Source organism: Opisthocomus hoazin, chromosome 1 (assembly GCF_030867145.1).
Source record: "Opisthocomus hoazin isolate bOpiHoa1 chromosome 1, bOpiHoa1.hap1, whole genome shotgun sequence".
In the NCBI taxonomy this organism is placed as follows: Eukaryota; Metazoa; Chordata; class Aves; order Opisthocomiformes; family Opisthocomidae; genus Opisthocomus; species Opisthocomus hoazin.
The window spans coordinates 11,801,078-11,820,696 of NC_134414.1; the positions used below are offsets into that span (position 1 = coordinate 11,801,078).

General features: G+C 43.4%; 1 protein-coding gene across 2 annotated transcripts in view; it reads left to right on the forward strand.

Moving 5' to 3' along the window:
- The window catches only part of TMEM135 (transmembrane protein 135), a 182,711-nt gene extending 168,942 nt beyond the window's left edge, over positions 1-13,769 (forward strand). For both annotated transcript variants that reach the window (XM_075417192.1, XM_075417182.1), the window contains 6 exons: positions 2,830-2,997; positions 5,859-5,922; positions 6,604-6,680; positions 8,322-8,420; positions 10,211-10,278; positions 12,400-13,769. In XM_075417192.1, coding sequence (XP_075273307.1) covers positions 2,830-2,997; positions 5,859-5,922; positions 6,604-6,680; positions 8,322-8,420; positions 10,211-10,278; positions 12,400-12,532 — 609 coding nt within the window. In that variant the 3' untranslated portion in view covers positions 12,533-13,769. The remainder of the gene's footprint in view (positions 1-2,829; positions 2,998-5,858; positions 5,923-6,603; positions 6,681-8,321; positions 8,421-10,210; positions 10,279-12,399) is intronic.
- The last annotated feature ends 5,850 nt before the right edge of the window (positions 13,770-19,619 follow it).

A 19,619-nucleotide genomic window follows, 5' to 3' on the forward strand; every position in this document is an offset into this window, starting at 1 on the left:
CTAGGGCTGTTACTGGAGTCGATCGGTAATAACTGTCAGCTGACATGCCTTGAGCATGTTTTTCTAATTCCATGTCTGTAAGGGAGCTTTCAAATCTGATAATGATCTGATGAGCTGCTTATTGCCAAAATTTCCTGTCCGTGCTACATTTTCCCTTACCCTTGAACATCTTGTCTCCTCATTATCATATCTGCGCTTTAATTGTCGTTGCATGCTCTTTTTCTCCTGCTTCACGTTGAAATCCATATTAGCTAGTGGACATAATCCGTGATAGCTTTTACGTAATGTTTAGTAACGACGTACTGCCTGATTTCATAGACTCCCCTACCAGTTTTAAATACTACAAGTGCTTTGGGTTTGTAAATGTCTGAAAAGAGCTCCCAGAAGCATTCAAACACTGTTTTTCCTCGTTGGTGATTCCACTTAATTACAGTGAGGAGACATGAGCCAGCAGGAGTTGTCCAGTTGTCCGTTTTCTCTACTGATGCAGTGGGTGAACCCCAGATGACCCTCACAGCTTACCCAGTGACTAGGATGACCAAAAAGAATATGAGATTGTTTTCTGATAATTGTAATCTGCAGATAATTGTAATTTGGAGAGGGAATTTTCAGAAGGGTATGTAGTGATAGGACAAGGGGGAACGGCTCTAAACTAAAAGAGGGCAGATTTAGATATTAGGAAGAAATTCTTCCCCATGAGGGTGGTGAAACACTGGCCCAGGTTGCCCAGAGAAGCTGTGGCTGCCCCCTCCCTGGCAGTGTTCAAGGCCAGGTTGGATGGGGCTCTGAGCAACCTGGTCTGGTGGAAGGTGTCCCTGCTCATGGCAGGGGGGTTGGAACCAGATGATCTTTAAGGTCCCTTCCAACCCAAACCATTCTATGATTCTATGAATCACTGCTCTGTCTCTTGAAGGATCATGGGCAACCGTATACAAATTTTAAGTATCGTAACTAATTTTTTTTAAATAATTATTTTAACTAATTCCTAATATGTTGCAGCAGGTTGAGTTTTGGTATGTTACTGAACTCTTTATATGCATACATGTACTTCTCCGAACTGGAGTTCTAGGCAAAATGTTGGCTGTATTATTAACTTTTTAAGAAATCTCTTTCTCAAAAGGAAAAAAAAAAGGTTTATTCAATGAGTTTTGCAGATACATAGTTTCACTGTGCTGCTACTTCTGGCTGATCTGAGTCCCAACTCAAAACCATGGAGAAATGGCTCTTAGCAGAGTTTTCTTTGCTCACTTATGTTGTAATGTCTTGCGTATACTCTGCCATTTTCTACCTCTGTTATTATTCGAGCTCTTTTTATGGAACATAAAAATGACAATATTGTGCATTGATTATAAGATGTAATACTTTCTTCTTATGTAATGGTACCTGCTATTGTAATCATCTAATTTTTTTGGAAGACGAGGGCTATGTACTTCACACAAGGGTACCTCTTCATTTTAGGTGCAAATACATGTTCATCTTAATTATGACATTTTAGCTACACAGAATTCACAGGGCATTTGCATCTCTGCCTACCTCACGTACCTTTCTGTAGGCGTTTCCATTACACGATTGGAAAACACTGGGTCTTTAGCTGTTCAGGAAGTTCACATAACTTTAACAGTAGCAGAGGAAGAAATGGGTATTTTTCATTCATAGCTACTGGATCACCAGAGGACAACATATCTTTTTCCACTTGGTTCTGATAAACCACTTCTTTGGTAGCAGGGAGAGTAATTGCTGCAGGCGAAGTTTATGACTGGATGTTTAACCACAATAAAATTTTACAAGCTTTATGATGCATAATAAGGTTCTGTAGGAAGCAAAAATGTTTTGAGTTTCTGAGCTTGAAAAGTTGCTCAGTCAAACCCTCTGCCAGTTGTCCCTGTAACTGGAATTGTCTTCGTGTCCCTGAGTATCTTCCAGAAAAGGAACCACAGAAATCACGAGCATTAGGTGCCCGCCATGTTTGCCAATGGTGAGTGCACAGACAGTTTTCAGATAGGGCATCTTCCAAACAAGAAAGGAATAGATTTTATTCAGAATGATTAGAGAAGTTCAGCCATAGGGTAAGAATAATGAAATGAAGCTTTGGAGGAAGTTATAAGAAACTGGGGAGCAGATTTGGAAAGAAAAAGTCAGTGTGGTTTTGTGGCATGGTATAAAAAAGCAGAGCTGTATCCAAGGTGGATTAGTAAGAAAAATTCATTGGAGCCGACGTTATCCTTTCCCAGTTGCTCTGCACGTAATCTGCCCCGCGGTTTCGCCCTTCTCTTGCTGCGGGCGTCGCTCAGCCTCCGGTTGGGGTGAGGGAAGGTACGTGAGCACGGGCCAAACCACCGAGGTCGATTTCTAATTCTCACACTTTCTGAAATTATTTTTTGCGGACTTTTTTCCTCCTTTAGTGCTTTCTCCAGACATTTGAGTGTAGAAGTGTTCTTTTTTTTCCACCACATTGCTTTCCTCTATGTACCCATTTGTGGTTAAAAGCTGGTCAGTAACCTGGAAATGAAGTCATCGGGATTATTTCAAAGGACAGAGTTTTGGAGCAGAAAAGAAATAAGAGTTTGCCTCTTGAGCCCTTTCAGATATTCACAGGAATTAAAGGAGAGTAGATTATCTGTGAGATTATTGCCTTTGCTATTTTACACGGAAATAGGGAAGCAAAAAAGTGGTCTTGAGCTTGCAGATGGGGATGCGTTTTATGTAGTATCTGCAGAGTGGGTTTTAAACTGCTCGGTGTAAAAAAGAAGTACTGCTGTAGCCATTTTTGCTTTTCCTTTTTCTGAATTGGTGGTTTCTTACCACAAAAACTTTCTTTCTTTTCTGTAGGGCTTCGTTAGGATGTTTAGCATCGGTTACCTGATCCAGTGTTGCCTTCGGATTCCATCCACCTTCCGGCATCTGTTTACAGAACCATCCCGGCTACTTTCCCTCTTCTACAACAAGGAAAATTTCCAGCTTGGAGCTTTTCTGGGATCTTTTGTCAGTATATACAAAGTAAGTTTATAACATACAGAAATGATGAATGCTATGATTTTTATTTCACATTTCAGAAGATTGCAAAGATATTCTACTAAAAAGTGGACTTACTCAACTAAAAAGTGTAGCCGCTTAACATTACTGATACTGCTAGCTACAGCATGTCACCGACAAATCCTATGGTATTGTAGTAATCAAGTTGTAAATAGAGATCTAGTCTTCCATTCCATGTGTTTCTTCTGTCATTTCTCAATAAACCAGATGGATTTTGCGGCGTGGTATCAAGATCGGGAGACAGGGAGTACTTCAGAGAAAGCGCATTCAGCTTTCAAAGGGACTTGCTGTCCCTTTGCGCATTCAGCTTTCAAAGGGACTTTTAGTGCAGACACAAGTAGTGACTGTAGTAGCAGCAGTGTTGCCAGAGAGAAGCCATTTGCAGATTGTTTTGGCTCGAATAGCTGGAATTCTTACGTGACGCTGAATAGCAGGAGATTGCAGAACATAGATCGTGTGCAGCTGAGGAGACATTGCACTTACCACTTGGAAACCTGCCCTTCTGCACCACCGTAAGATGACAGATTGCGAACTGATACGTGTTCACACAGCAGGGTTGGAATTAATCGAATTATGTTTGTTTATGCCAAAAGAGAATGTGACGAAGCACACGCCCTGGGGGAGAATGTATTGCCCAGTGCAGTGCTGAAGTGGCTTTTGCCCTTTTATAGTCTTAATCACACATGTCATTTTTCAACTGCCACTTTACTTACTTTGCAAAGTTAATTCTGTATTATACAGGGTAGATATTACTTACTGAAAATTTAAAAAACAAGTGTTATTTGTAAGCAAAACAGCATTTCACCTGACTAGCAGAGAGGTTGAGAGACCAGAATCTGTAAGGTTGCAAAGTTTAAAATTTTTGATGGCAGCATGCAAATGGTTTGTTCAGAGTTTATATGAAAATTAAATTTTTGCTCAAAAAAAAGAGCCTTTAGAGAAAGAAGTCTTTAAATTGCAAAAGCTGAAAGGATTCTGATGTCTTTTAAAAGCTCCAATTGCAAAGAGTCATTTAGTTCTATAGACAGTCATTTTACGAGGGTGACATATTCTGGCCTGTATTTATAGTTCATTAAGTATGTACTTTCTGTTATTGTTTGCGTTCCAGAACTTGGATGGATTAGGGTTGCATTCTGTTTTTCTTCCAGTTGGAAATAAGCGTGTAGGGCAGCAGAGATTCCAGTCACTCCAAAAGACTGCACCACAGCCAAAAAAATTGAAAAGTTTGATGCACTTTGAACCTGAAGGAATTGCATTATGGGCTGCTTTTAAAAAAAGTCCATCTTGTCTCTAAATGCAGTCCGCAGTGCCGTTGTAGGATGGTAGTAGCTGTACTATTAATATTTTCTGTTCACCTTACTGTTAGTTAATGTCAGCAAAAATGGTTTTGTAGAAAATAAGTTGGCCGTGGTAGTCTGGTCTCCTTTTTTAAGTTAGTTTACAAGTTTTTGTAGTAATATTGACTGTCATAATTGCAATGTATCAGTGGCTTTGCAAGGAATTTATTGATTAAATATGTGCACTGTGAAATAGCTAGTGAGACAACATCTGTGGTACTGTGTCCATTTTTGGACACAGATATTACTTCATTTCTTCTTTAATTTTAGTATCCTCTTCAAGAGTGAGTTCACCTGAGGGCCACTGAGATGATTCGAGGACTGGGTCATACGATGTGCAAGGAGAAGCTGGGAGAACTGGGTTTTAAGCTGGAGAGAAAAGGCGCAGGGGAGGTTTTATTGCTACCTACACCTCTTGGAGGTGTGCAGTGATAGAATGAAAGGCAGTGGATACAAGCTGAAATACAGGAGATTCCGAAGAAGTAGAAGGAAATATGTTTTCATGTGAGGGTGGCCAAATATCAGCACAGGTTGCCCACCGAGGCTGTGTAGTCTCCATCCTTGGAGATGCTCAGAACTCAGCTGGACAAGTTCCTGAGCTACTTGCTGGAATTAGACCTGCTTCAGGCTGGACCAGATGATCTCTAGAGGTGTCCCTTCCAACATAAATCATTCTTTCATTCCCTGGAAAGCACATATTAGATGGATTAAGGGGCTGACACACGTGTCTTGAAGTAGACATCAGCGAGGTGTCATACTGAATTATGTAATGCTGTCTCGGGGCCATCAGCAGTGGATTGGGCTTTACTAAGCAGATCTCAAATCGTTTAGAAGCAAACGGATATTTACCAGCGATAAAATTTGGAGACAAAGTATGGATTTCCAACACAGTTGAAGAAATAACGCAGAGGATGTGGCAGATGTGGAACAATCTGGATTGTTTGGTAACCTGCAGTCATCCAAATGAAATATGTTTTAATACAGCCGAAGCCACAATTACTTACGGCCGTTCTGGCCTGAACAGCTGTGTGTTGCTGTCTGGGTCAACAAGCAGGTTGTAATGCGTCTCACTGTGTCTTTGCATCATGCAGTTCTAACTTTTTAGATTAATGTGTTTTCCTGGTTCCAGAATTTACTGAATGTATGGAAAAATCTCGAGGTGGTTGGGGTGTAGTTGAAAACAGATTTTGTTGTGGGAAAGAGTCTAGACAGCTACAGCAAATAAACATGATGTGAATTCAAGATTAGTTTTGGAATTAGGCTGGTATTCAAATTAGATTGCTCTACACTGATTTTGAAGGAAACAGTGATGATAAACTGTTAATGAAAACACTGGAATGTTTCAGATCCTGTGGATTATAGGTTTTATCTCACTCTGCTCTTAATTCACAGCGGATGCTATTTCACTCGTTCCCAGAGGAGTAGCTCCAGTCTGTGCGTTCTGAACAAGGAATAACTAGGGCTAACCCAGCTCTCTCTTCACTGCAGGGTACCAGCTGCTTCCTGCGCTGGGTGCGAAACCTAGATGATGAGCTTCATGCACTGGTAGCTGGTGAGTCCATGGCGAGACGTTTACGTTGCCTCTGTTGGGACCCTGCAATGCTTTCGCTTGTGCGCGTGGTTGGATGTCTGTCCTCTCGTTCCCTTGTGTGATGGAAATAGGACTGTATGCATTGGGGTTGCATCGAAGTCACATCAGTGATTCAAATGGTTTCAGATAAAGAGTTGCAATTAAAATTGTAAGGCAAATTCAGTCAAATGGTGTGTTTTTTTGCGGTCAGCTTCGTTGCATGCACAAATGTAAACCTGTGCTTTATTTTCCTACTGTAAAGATGCACGGTTGAGATATCGAGTCTCCCGTACGTGACAGAACACGCATTCAAAAGGATGAGCTCTGCTGGGTCTGAAGAAGGCCCCTTGCACCAGGACGTTTGGGTGGTGTTGCAGGCCCTTCCCTGCTGTTTGTGCGTCTGTCATGTGCCGGAACCTCAGAGGTCTCTCGTCCTTGTCAGATGAGAGAGGAAATGGGATACTGTGCTCCTTGTTTCAGGGGTTCAAAATTCCCTTCTTGTAAATGACAGAAACCATATTTTGGTGGGTGGCACAGGAACATCGCTGAACTTTGTTGTAGCAGCAGAAAGCGTAGTCTCATGCGGTGCCTGTTGAGCTGACACACGGCAACAGCAGCAGTCAGCCATGAGCTTAACAATACTTCATTTTCTAATTGTTACAGGGTGCCTAGCAGGAATTTCAATGATGTTTTACAAAAGTACCACGATCTCTATGTATCTGGTGTCCAAATTAGTAGAGGTAAGACGTTACCCTCGTAACAGCGTTCTTTATTTCATCTGTTTGTTGAAGGCAGAAAAAGAAGATCATCTTCACAGGCTTTTTGCAGACAATGCCAGTGTAACGCGAGGTTGCGTGGCGGGGGTGTGTTTCAGGAGGTGTGTGCCAAGCGGCAGTGCCCTTCTGTGGTCTCACGTCTTTCTTATTTCTTTTCTGTGACTCATTTTAGAAGTCCTTTGTCCACTGGTCTCCATGTATATTCTCCATGATCTTTTTTAATCTCCTGATAGCCCTTTGCTTTGTAGATTTTGCAGATTTTTTTAAATCTGAAAGTTCCAAGAATGTCTGTTCTGCCAGAAGCATAAATCAGACCTAGTCCTTAATTGCAGATTTATTGCCAAAAGCTACAGCTTGACTTCCTGCCTTTGTTCCCTAATTTTGGCGTTCAGCAATCAAAGATACCTCAGAATAGCTGAGGTTTTATTCTGTGGCTGGAGTTGTTGGTCAGTACACCCCACCTGACTGAATTCCCAGCTTTACAGCGAACTTCACTCTCCTTACCATTTTTCAGGCTAGAGTGTTTTTCTATGAACTTTTTAAAATGAAGAGCCCAGGAAGAAAAATGTTGTAGAGTTGGAGATGTTGATTATATTTGGCTAACCAGCTTTTGATTTCTTACTGTGATTTTTCTGTAAAATCGGGACTCAGTCATGGTTGTTTCCCCAGCAGCACTGCTGGAGTAGGTTGAGAGCGTTCCCTTGTTACGCATCGACCCCGAATCACAGGGCTTTCTCCTGCAGACCTCGAGGGCCTCGTTCCCTGGTGATGTTCGCCCACCTCCATTACCAGAGCAGAATTCATGTTAAACAATATAGAAAGGAGGAACTTGGGCTTTTTGAGCATAAAATTAAACATAAAAAGGGAAGATACACTCTGTTTATTCTTGCTGCTTGCAAACCTAGATCAAGCTCTGAAGGGAGTTCGCATGTTGGCTGTAGAAATGTGGCTCCCCGTTATCCATATTGACTTTTAGAACACCAGCTGAAAAAAACAATATTATCTTGTATTGCTGATGGTTTTCCCTGGACTTTGAGACATTGTGGCTGCAGTAAAAGAAGGAAAGTGCTGTGTGTTCGTTCATTCGTTCGTGCTTTTTTTTTTTTTTTTTTAAACTACTTTTATCATCTTACACGAGCCAAGGGTAACTGACCAAAGAGGCGTGGGCTGCTTTGGAAGGTCAGCCTGTGCTCGGGAAAATAAACTTTACATGTTTTCTCAGAAAGAAAAGTATGTGATTTCAAGCTGTTTAAGAACAGTGAATATTCCCTTTGTTGGAATAGTTATTGCATCGTTCTTTTACTTTTCTGAAATGAAGAATTTAACGTAGCAAACTTTTCCTTTTCTATGTTGAAGTTCTGTACTAGCCTTTCAACACCCAGGCAGTTACTAGGTCCTGTTCCATGCATGTATAGCCTCATATGCTGTTGACCTTGGCCAACTTCTAGAAGCTACCTCGATCGATGTCACATTTGTGGACATAAACAAAAATATATGAGTATGGGTTAGTAATATTGATGTGATTTTTTTAAAAGGTAAAATAAGTAAAAATGAAAAAGCTACTTTCTTTTGTTTCATTCAGCATTTTTTTGTTTAATTTTATAGACTATATACTTCAAAGGGATCGAAGCAGGGAAGGTTCCCTATTTTCCTCACGCAGACAGCATCATCTATGCCATTTCCACATCGATATGCTTTCAGGCAGTAAGTATATTGTCTTCTAACAGAATAGGAAGTTCTTTTAGTTGAAGTCAAATGTGGAATGAAACAAGGGGCACAGGGATACAGCGATATAGGAAAGATGGTGTGATGTAGCGATTCCAGCAAGATGCTGTGGATCAGGGCTCCTGCATCCTGCTTTGGAGTGTCACTGCGGGAAGATCATTTCTAGGACTCAAATTTCTCATATGCTATAGCTGAATGCATTCTACAAAGCACTAAATTCTTTGGAAAGAATCTTGAAATGCATTGGCACACAAGATGAACATAAATGTATGGATTTTCATAAGCATATGAAAGGACAGTTTCTCAAGGAGACAAACAATATTTTGTAATATTTTATGTGTTTTTTTTAATCAACTGGGAATTTTTTACTTTCCGCTAATGTAAAATTGCCTATTTGAAAAAAATTGGCAAGGAAACCTGAAGTTTTATGTTCGAAACGAGCTGTAGTTAATCATCTGCATTTCCCAAGTCAATTACATGTCTTCACCCTCAGTCATTCCATCAGCTGCATCAGCTAGAAAACCTCCTTTTCAGTCGTACCCAAATTACTCTACTATTCTACTACATCTACTGCATTTAGATTAGATAGAAAGAAGAAATTCTTCACTCTGAGGGTGATGAGGCCCTGGCCCAGGCTGCTCAGAGAAGCTGTGGCTGCCCCCTCCCTGGCAGTGTTCAAGGCCAGGCTGGATGGGGCTTTGAGCAACCTGGTCTGGTGGAAGATGTCCCTGCCCATGGCAGGGGAGTTGGAACCAGCTGATCTTTAAGGTCCCTTCCAACCCAAACCCTGCTATGATCTCTTCATTTCTAGACCTTCCGCTGAAACATCCCACTGAATGTTTTTTGGACCTCTTTAACTACATGTATTTTTGTACTCCTCAATAAAGACAATATAAAATGACCCTAAAGCTGTCTTCTGCTGTCTCGTGCTGAACAGAGCAGTTCCACTCCTCCTCCTCATTGCTCCCATATGTTTGGGAATATCTTTCACTCCAGCATCAAAGTGAACTGCTACTTTTGTGCTTGGGATGTGCCTGAAGGTCCGCAGCATTGAGATCTCCAAAACACTATTGGCAAGGACCATGGTATGAGGCTAACAGAAATGAAGTTCACATGAGAAAAGAGGAAAGGGTTTTTCACTACTTAGTAACTAATTGGAAAAGCAATCCAAGACTAGAAATGAATTGCTAGGTTTGGGAGGGAGGACAGAGGGGGAAATTAGCAAAGGGATCTGTGCTGAGGTGTTTATTACTCACTGTATTCATAAGTGACCTGGAGAAGTCATGGAATAAAGAGAAGGCAAGGATTTTGGTTATACAACATTATTTAAGATACATAACATGAAATATAAAGATGACTACGAGAAATGGTAGATCACAAAATGCGGAGTGAGTGGGGAATAAAATAGCAGGTAAGTTTGGCATCCACAAGTGCAAACTCATCTGTGTAGGAATAGTAAGAACTGTTGTTGCTTTCTCTGCAATGAGATCTCCGTTAATTGCCACCACTTTTGAAAAGAGCTTTGGGGGTGGTCGTGTGGAGCACTGAATTCAGCTGTGAGCGGTTTGTCTGCGCATAGCGTGGGACATTGGCAGGTGATCACAGCTGCTTTTGGTCCGTGAATCAGGAGATGATTTTTAAAAATGCTCGTATTTCCATTTGCCTGTATTTCCGTAACTATCCTTCCGCTGGTTTTGGTAACGTAGTGCAGCAGGTGAAGCTTTTGCCCGCCGCTGTCGGTGGGCTGTGACGGAACGCTCTCCTTGCAGGCTGTCATGGAAGTGCAGAACCTGAGACCTTCGTACTGGAAATTTCTTCTACGACTGACAAACGGCAGGTATGTACCCAGGGCTGCGTGGTGGCTTGTCGCGTTCAGCTTTGTGTCGTTTGCTGCCAGCAGCGGAGCCGCAGGAGCACGTACGGGCTCATGTCCCCAGTATTGGCTTTGCTTTTGGAGGGGTTTCCAGTCCGCTTGGAGTTCTGTGCTGAGGAAACGACGCTGCTGGGTTTAGTCCAAAGACAGGAACAAAGACTCAAATCTAGTTACGACTGTTTAGGAGACAAGTGTTTTACTGGAAGGTTTTTTTTATCTTTAGTTCCCTTGGAAGGGTGGAATGCTTTCGGATTTCAGTGGAATATGAAGAAACCAGTAAACACGAATACAAGCTGAAAAAACCACTTAGTACATCCAGCGACTGACAACACGCTATTACTCCGTGTTTAAAAGCATTACCAGAAAAGTCAGAGTGTTTCCTAGGAACAGTTTGAAGGCTCAACAGTTTTTTTGTAGGGCATCTATTTCAGTTGGGAAAGGAATTTTTTTTCTTGGAAAACTAATGAAAATTTTTTGCTGATTATAACCATAGATTTACACTGTAATATCTTATTGGCTATTTTTTCTCCTACTTGCTGCGGGGGGTCTAAAATGCTTACCTTTTAGAGTGGGTTTTTCTGTAACTGATTTATAAAAATACAATTTAGTGAAGTGCATGCTGTTATACTGATGTAGTCTGTGGCAGATCAAGGCATCCGAATCACGATGTAGGTTGGTTTATGAGTGGGATGATGAAAGGTAGGACTTCTTGTGACTGTGGGCTCTCCAGATGATAAAGCCAGAAGAGAAATCAGAGGCCAGTCCCCAGGGCGTGTTGAATCTGCGCTCCGCAGGGCACTCCGAGCTGGGCATGAGGTGAGGGAATGTGTCACTTCTGAAGAAGGGCAATGAGGCTGGTGAGGGGTCTGGAGAAGAAGTCTTACGAGGAGCGGCTGAGGGAGCTGGGGCTGTTTAGTCTGGAGAAGAGGAGGCTGACAGGAGATCTTGTTGCTCTCTACAACTACCTAGAAGGAGATTGTAGTGAGGCAGGTGTTGGTATCTTCTCCCAAGTAACTAGTGATAGGACGAGAGGCAATGGCCTCAGGTTGCATCAGGGGAGGTTTAGATTGGATATTAGGAAAAATGTCTTTACTGAAAGAGTGGTCAGGCATTGGAACGGGCTGCCCAGGGAAGTGGTGGAGTCCCCATCCATGGAGGTGTTCAAGCAACGTGTAAATGTGGTACTTCAGGACATGGTTTAGTAGGCATGATGGCGTTGGGTGGATGTTTGGACTTGATGTCCAAACTTAGAGGTCTTTTCCAACCTTAATGATTCTATGATTCTAACCGTGGTGGGAAGCTTCCAGCAGGATGCCTAGGGGCAGTCCCCGGGCAGCCCCTGAGGCCGTATGGACAAGATACAGGGATGATGTCAGAGCAGATGTCCAACTTTGGCCGCATTTTTCCCTCTTGTGCTAATCCTGAGATTGCTTTACTTGAAAGAGAGAAGGAAAAAGAAATTCTGTTCTGCTAATTTATTTTATCTGAAGCAAATCTCTGTAATAGGAATTTTGACACCGTCTCCATAGAGGCAGATTCTTTCGGCGTTTCATAGGTCTTCCACTCAACAAATTTGAAAACTAAAGAGATGGAAATAGATTGTAACACCCACAAAATTGTTACCCAGACTTGGGCAAGCAAGGCCAGAGCTTGCTCTGCTGGGGTGAGAAAGAAGAGTAGTATATTTTGTTTCGACTTTATTGTGAAGTTAAAATTAGAAGCAGACTCTCTCCCCTTTTCCACAAGTTGCATTATATAAAGTATGTCTACACAAAGCACCAGTAATCAGATTTCTCAAAGTATTTTTTAAAAAATCAGTACTTTTTTTTTAATCTTTATTGCCCAAGATGAAAAAATTCGATCTCTGAACAGTGCAGGCTGAAGCTTGTATTTCAAAGATTTGGATAGTCTTTCATGAAGTGAAATAATTTTATAAATAAATGTAAATAGTGTTTTAAAATAATTTTAATAATAAAAATACTTTTAATTATTTAATTTAAATTATTTTAATAAAATATTTTGAAAGTTATTTTTTCAAAACTAAACGAATAATCTGTTCGCACTCTTGTGTCTGTTCTTTTTCAGGTTTGCTCTCATGAACCGGAAAGTTTTAGATGTGTTTGGTACTGAAGCATCTAAGAACTTCAAGGATTTCACACCCAAGCTTGACCCAAGATACACGGTGGTGCCGCCAGAGCTACCGCGGGAGCTGTCTTGAGAGCGACAGTATAGCTTGTCGTTGGATGTGATCAGCGTTTTGTCCTGAGAAGTTAATTAACTTAACGGTCGTGTATATGGAGGAGGGCTTGGGCTCCACTTCAGTATTATTTCAATGAGAAATGCTTCTTACCAATCAAAAATCCTGACGCTTTGCAGGAGGGTGTGGCTTAGTGATTAAGCCCCTTCCGTACACAGAAGATATTTCTGGATTACTGTAGTTGGTTGACAGTATGGTAGATTCCTGAATGAATAAAACAAATGATTAATATATTTAGGAAGGAGAAGTAAAACATAAATACTCATAATATTTTCAAAAATTTTGTAGTTCAAACCAGTAGAATATTTCTTGGTAAAACTGAAAATAAATTTTAATTTACAAAGGAAGACAAATGGCATGGTTTAGGTCCAAAATTTTGCCTGATCTTAAATCTGTTGCAGTCGGGTGAAAAAGCCTCCTCGGCTTTCTAAATTGTGCCACGGATTTATCTCAGAAGAGCCACCACCCGCTCATTATTTCAATTTACCTTATTTTTGCACAACTGTGGTTGGAAAAGAAGGCATTCCTTAGGAAAAGAAAATTCATGTTAGTCGAGAAATCACATTCCAGGGCTGTAAATCCCAGTGACGATGCGGACGGCAGCCGAGGTGGAGAAGGCGGCGGTCCTGGTGACTGCTGCACCGCGGGGAGCGGCGGGGTGTGGTGGTCGGCATCTGCCAAGTGGGAAGCGGCAGCGCCGGCAGAGGAAGGAATGAAGCGTTCCAGCCGCTGAGATGGGGCTGGAAACAGCAGACAGTTACAAAAATAAAAAAGCCAAGGACAAAACAAAACAAAACAAATCCCCCAAAATATACCGAAATTAAATGTTTGTTTTTAAAGGGCTTGACAGTGTCAAGCTGCAAGGCCAGCCAGCTTTTCCAGCGTCCTTTAAAAGAGAGCTGAGCCCGGAGGTCCGACTCTTACAAGAGAACAGTTCTGATGATCGTATTAAGAGTGTTTTTTCCTTTTTTTTTCCTTTTTTTTGAGAAGAGTGGGTTTCCGCCAGCCCATCAAACAGCCGCGACTGGGACAGGTACATTGAATTTAACGTGGTACTCGGTGTAAATAACGACCTATGCAAATTCCATCTCGTTTTCACCCTGCATATTTCTGCAGGTGGTGGTTTGCATCCTAAAGCGAGACCTTGAGATGCTTATTGCTTTTTTTGCTTTTGTTTGTTTTTTTTTTTAGTTTAGAATCCATTCAGGTGATGCTGAATGGTGTTCGTTACCCTAGAACATAATGAGAAGATGAATTATATTCACATTCAGATGAAAAGGGGCAAGGTAAGGCAGGGAGTGGAAACTGCAGTAGGCTGCATGTGTTTTAAAAAGAAAGAAGAAGAAGAAATCAGTGTTTTACTGGAAGTCAGATGATATGAATTGGATTAATTAATAGAATCTTTGTCTTGTAACACTGTAATCCTACCCCAGCCTTAAGTATGTTTTAATTCCCAATAGCTTAATTTGTTATTACTGAATAAGCAGTAATTTTTATCAAATTTACAGAAATGTCATGAGTATTGTACCAATCTGTGCACAAAATCTGCTTCTTCATCTGCGACTGTAACAGGGATGCTTTATCACTGTTACTAAAGGTGCTTCACCCTTCAAAACAGCAGTTGTCCAAGTTCCTGTGAATAAAGTTCTGCAAGCTAGTTTGTATGCAATGTTTTATTGCTTGAAATATTATATTAAAATTCCTCAAAAGGAAATAAAAATTAACAAGAACTTTAAACAGATCGTAATAGGTTTGTAATGTTTTTCCACTGGAATATGGTCTAAAATATTTGACCTTGTAAAGTCTGAGAAGTTATATATTTTAGGTAATATGTTAGAACTCACGCGCTGTATTATGAATACTTCCTAGTGTAGCTCTGTACCATTCTCAGACTTTATAGATGGGTTAATTTTCTTCACTGGAACGACAATTGTGATTGTTTCTCTATTTGAGTTTAAATAAATCCAAGTACTACATCTCAGCAGCTAAACAACAGCTTTGTCTATGTTTTCTTGCTTCCAAAATTCACAGTCCTTATTTCGAGTTATTTTCACATAATATAAAAAAAAATTAAAAATTTTTAAATTATTTTTATTCAAATCAAGTATATGTAAGAGAACAAAAATAAAGTCCTAATGTTTTTCCAAATAATAAACAATTGCTGCTTGAAAAAGTGACTTTTTGTCTATGGTGTTGTTAATAAGCCATCTGGAGTCGTCAGTGAAGTGAAAATTGGTGGTGAAAGAACGCCAGGAATGTGACTGAGCATTTCAATTGTATATATTTGTTACAAAATAAAGTCCTAAACGCAGTGTGAGTGAAGAGGTGATGCCAAAGCAGTTCAGCCGACAACGGGTACTTGTACAATACAGGTTGACGTTATCGGATGTTTCTTTTTCAAGTGGAGAAATCTGCGTAACCGGTTCCGAAGGAGGTGGAAAGCTGCGCGCCCGCGGGTCTGCCCGCCGCGTGGCCGAGCGGTCGGGCCTCATGTGATGGGAACCTCAGCCCTTCCCACCGCCTGATGTGGCACGGCTGTTTATGTTTTTTGGTCATATGATGGGCACTGGTCCGATCATGTCGGACTTCCTGCCAAAGAAGCTGTTTTTTCAAAGAGGGATAGAGGGGGAGGCTTGCTCAGGAGACGGTGGGAAGCAGTGGGTTGACCTGAAATGCCCCGGTTCCTCAGTAGAGGTTTGGGGTGTCCCTGGGGAGTCTGCGTGGGAGGACGGTGCTGGGCTTCCCCCAGGTAGCTCAGGGGGGGTGAGCCGAGAGCAGCTGCCCCGCACGTGGCTCCCAGGAGAAAATACGCCTGCAGTAGGGAATTTTTTCACCTTTCCTTGAGGTTGGTTGTCTGCAGGCCCCACGTGGGGAGTCAATCACCATCCCTACCGCACCGCCCTTACTGTGCATCTCGCTCCCGCCGCGGCTGTGTGTCCCGTCTGGCACCCGGACCCCCGTGTTCCCCGCCTCAGATCCCAGCCTTTCGCCCCAGGTCCTCACCCACCTTAGTTCTCCTTCGCCTTCACCCAGCCCCATGTCAGCTGTCTCCTGTCCTCCCTGCTGTCCTACCAGCTGTGTTTACAGCCCTTGGGTTGCTCCTCGTGCTGCTCCTCTGGAAACGCTCCCTCACCGGGTATCCAGTGCTGCTCCTGCCCAGGGAGCAGTTGGGTGGGGGGGTCCCCCGGGCACCCTGGCTTTTGCTGCCATCCTGGGGTTTTCGTCAGCGCAGCTGCTTAAGGAGCGGCACAGTCTCTTGTTTTCCCCTCCCAACCCAAGACCTGCTGGCCGTGACAAAGATACATGTGCGAAATCCCAAAGAGAAGGTTGTGGTCGTTCTTTTGTGACAGATACTCACTAATATCCCTCGCCTGGTGTCGTTCAGCTGAATTTCAGGCCATATGAGATTGCTCCCACTGCAGACCTGCATTGCTTATTCCCAGTCCTTGTTGGAGGTGACGATGAAGGTGTTGACGTCGATGTTTGGGGTTTTTTTACAGAATCATTTTAAATCTAGCACAAGGCTGAGATTAATGCAGATTTGCTGCATTCGTGTGGTAGATACATCCACCAGGGAGCACGTGAAGGCATGTAGAAATTACGGCTTTTTAGAGAGCTATGAAGAAAAGCAAGGAGAGCCAAAAATTGTACATCTTTAGTTTTTATAGATAATACTGTCTCAGTTCGTGAGGAAGATGAGTAAATTGTTAGAACTTCTTCAGAGCAGATGGAGCGATTTCACTGCTGAAGGTCAAAGCTTGGGCATCCTTGTGTTGCCTCACACCAGGGTCTCCAGGGCAATCTCAGAAGCTCTGCTGTATGCAGGGGACATCTCCCCGGGCAAGGCTTCTCTGAGAAAATGTACGTTTCTGTTTTGTAGTCAAGAAGCTCAATGTTCCTCCTCGTTTCTCAACCACAATGAGAACCAAGATGCCTTCCATAATATGGACAACCTGTTCTCCTAGTAGCCTCCCAGAAGTCTCATAGCAGACCTGGGACCCTTTTACCCCAACCATCTTAGATGGGACAATTCCAAGAGCTGTCAGTAAGTCAAAAATAATTTTCAGAAAACTTACTGGGTTGTTCCCCCTCTCCTGTGAGAGTTTCCCTTCCTTTTGCCCAAGCCACCATGCTTTTCATTTATTTGAGGAAGCAGGAAGGGTTTCGTTCCAGATGCTTGGTGACATCGCAGGCAGAGGTCTGCTGTGGTCAGAGCTCAGCCCTACACTTGACGAGTTGAAAATTCAGGATAGCTTGTCTGAAAATGCTTCAATTTCCAGCTCTGCCAGGGGAAGATATTTCTGGATGGGTGGGAATGCTGACAAGGCACAAACAGGCAGAGCAAGAAAATCAGCAATGCTTAAACTGCACTTTTACTTAGTTTAGGGTTTTTTTTCCACAACTACTTTTAGGATGGAGCAAAGGCAGGGCCCAGGCTCTTTACAACAGTATCAGGGTTATGAATTTTTGCCATGGCGCAGGAAAAACTTAGGAGCAGGGAGAGGGCAACACATGGCAAAATGCAGTTGGAGCCAGCGAAGTCATTTTGGTCGCCGTAGCATTGCACCTAAGTACTGGTCTGGAGGTTTCCATTTCCAGATCCGTGTTTCCAAGCAGTGAGTCCTTCACCAAGGAGGCTGGCGTTTCCCTCGCTCCAGCCCTTCCTCTGCCCCCCATGAGTCCAGAATTGCAGGGATAACTCCGTCTGGGGGGCGTCTCACTTTCCCAAGCCGCTCCTTTTACAAACCAATAGGTTTCCTCCCACTCCTTCAAGGATATAACGGAAAAATTCAGCACTTTCCCTTGAGCTACGCAGTTTCATGGGTTTTCTTATTGTTTAGTAGCAGATCCTGAATGTTTTACTCAGCCTGTAGATACATTTACAGTAAGATCTGAGGTGAGGATGTTTTTTCCCCCATAAGGAGCCTAAAATTGCTGGTGTGGACATGCTAGTAAAATCACCCAGCGCTCTCCCTTGCCTTCAGCCATGGTGAAATGGGGTCGCCTTGCTCGGGACACAGCACCCACCTTCTGCAGCTGGTGGGTTGTGTCCTTCCACCTCTAGCAAATACGACACGCGCTTCACCAACGGGCTCCTTGGAACGTGGCAAGCAGAAACGTGAATTAGAGCTCGCTTTGATCTTAAGGACATTTTTTTTTCCTGGCGCAGGCCAGAGAGTTTTCCGCTTGCTAATTAAAACAGAGCGAGGTCAGAAGAATTTTAAATACTAATGCCAAGGCTTTACGCGGGGTGGAAGAGGCTGGTTGGAAACCCAGGCGGACGATTAATCTTCTCTCTGCCGGTGGAATCCAATCGATGTTTTTTTCCCCTCAGCTGCCACAACGGAGACATAAAAAATGCTGCCGTGGCTGTTGGGGCAGGAGCTGGCGGGACCATTCCCAGGACCGCTTGAAAGTTACAGAAGATCTGATCACACAGGGGCAGGGACAAAAGCAAAGCTTTTTTCCGTGTTTTCCCATTATTTTAAAGAGTGCAGGCCTGTTCTCCCACTGCAGGCAGTAAAAGCTTGCAAGAAGGGGCAGGTTGGGCTGGAGTGAACAGATCTGGTGGGAGAGAGACCCACGTTAAAACACTGCTGCTTGCACCGTTTTGATACACAGGTAAAAAAAGTTCTGAAAAGCCCAGAAATGTTGTTTTGCTCCTTGTCTCTTGGCTGAAAAAAAGAAAAATGAATCAGACACTTCCAGCCCAGATCACTTGCGATTAAATTCACAGGCGAATTTTACATCTCAGACTGTCTTGCGCTGAGATGCTCTTGTCTCCTTGGACACAAAAAAATAATATCCTGTAAACAACTTGAACCCATGGCAGAAAGTGACCCCCTGGGTCACCCGTGACATCTTTTGGGTGGAGCCCGTAGTCCCAGGGGGAGCAGAACTTGGCTGAGCGTGGGGGCTGTGCAGGGGGGAGGTCTGGCCTGTTCTGCAGCGACGTGGCGCAGGCGCTCACCATCTCCGCCATAAGACCTTAGTGAGGCTTGAGCTGGCAGACGTAAAACAAACAAACCAAAAAACCTTTTTTCTCCCTACGAAGTGTAACTCAGCTGGAGAACTCTTTGCCTGTGACCATTTACAGGAGTTGAAAAAGCGACTGAAAGATCAGCTCTAGCTGCGCCCAAAGGCTTAAAAATGTCGGTGACTCATGCGGTGCAATCCTCACCCCATTGCTGTCTCCGCCACATTGATTTGACACTGCATTACCCGTGGATAATGTTCATCTAGAGGAGCTTTTGGAACTGTGTAATGAGGAACAGGCAGTTGGACAAAAGTCACCTCCTTGAACAACCTGGCCATGGGCTCCACTCAGCAGGACTGGTGAGACACCATCAGCCCACCGCAGTTTTATGCTGGGACATCATCAGCCCACTCCAACCCTCTGTGAGGGTGATGAGGCCCTGGCACAGTTTGCCCAGAGAAGCTGTGGCTGCCCCCTCCCTGGCAGTGTTCAAGGCCAGGCTGGTCAGGGCTTTGAGCAATCTGGGCTGGTGGAAGGTGTCCCTGCCCATGGCAGGGGGGTTGGATGATCTTTAAGGTCCCTTCCAACCCAAACCATTCTGCGATTCTATGATTCTAACTGCTCAGGCACCAGAGACACCAGCCGTTGTCTATGGGAGGGTATGGCCTGAAACCAGTAAAATTTACTGTTTTTCACCGGTTTGGTGAGGTATCCACCATGTGGGCATGTTTCCCCGCTCCTGGAAGGTCCTGGCTGACACCCACAGCGCTCCTGCCTTATGGAGTCACAGAAGGAAACCAGGTGTGTTTCCACCGGCCCCATCTCCTGCAGTGCCTCCTGAAAGGTGGTCCCGTCCCTGCACCTTTTCCCATTCACAGAATCACAGAATCACAGAATCACAGAATAGTAGGGGTTGGAAGGGACCTCTGTGGGTCATCTAGTCCAACCCCCCCCGCCGAAGCAGGGTCACCTACAGCAGGCTGCACAGGACCTTGTCCAGGCGGGTCTTGAATATCTCCAGAGAAGGAGACTCCACAACCTCCCTGGGCAGCCTGTTCCAGTGCTCCGTCA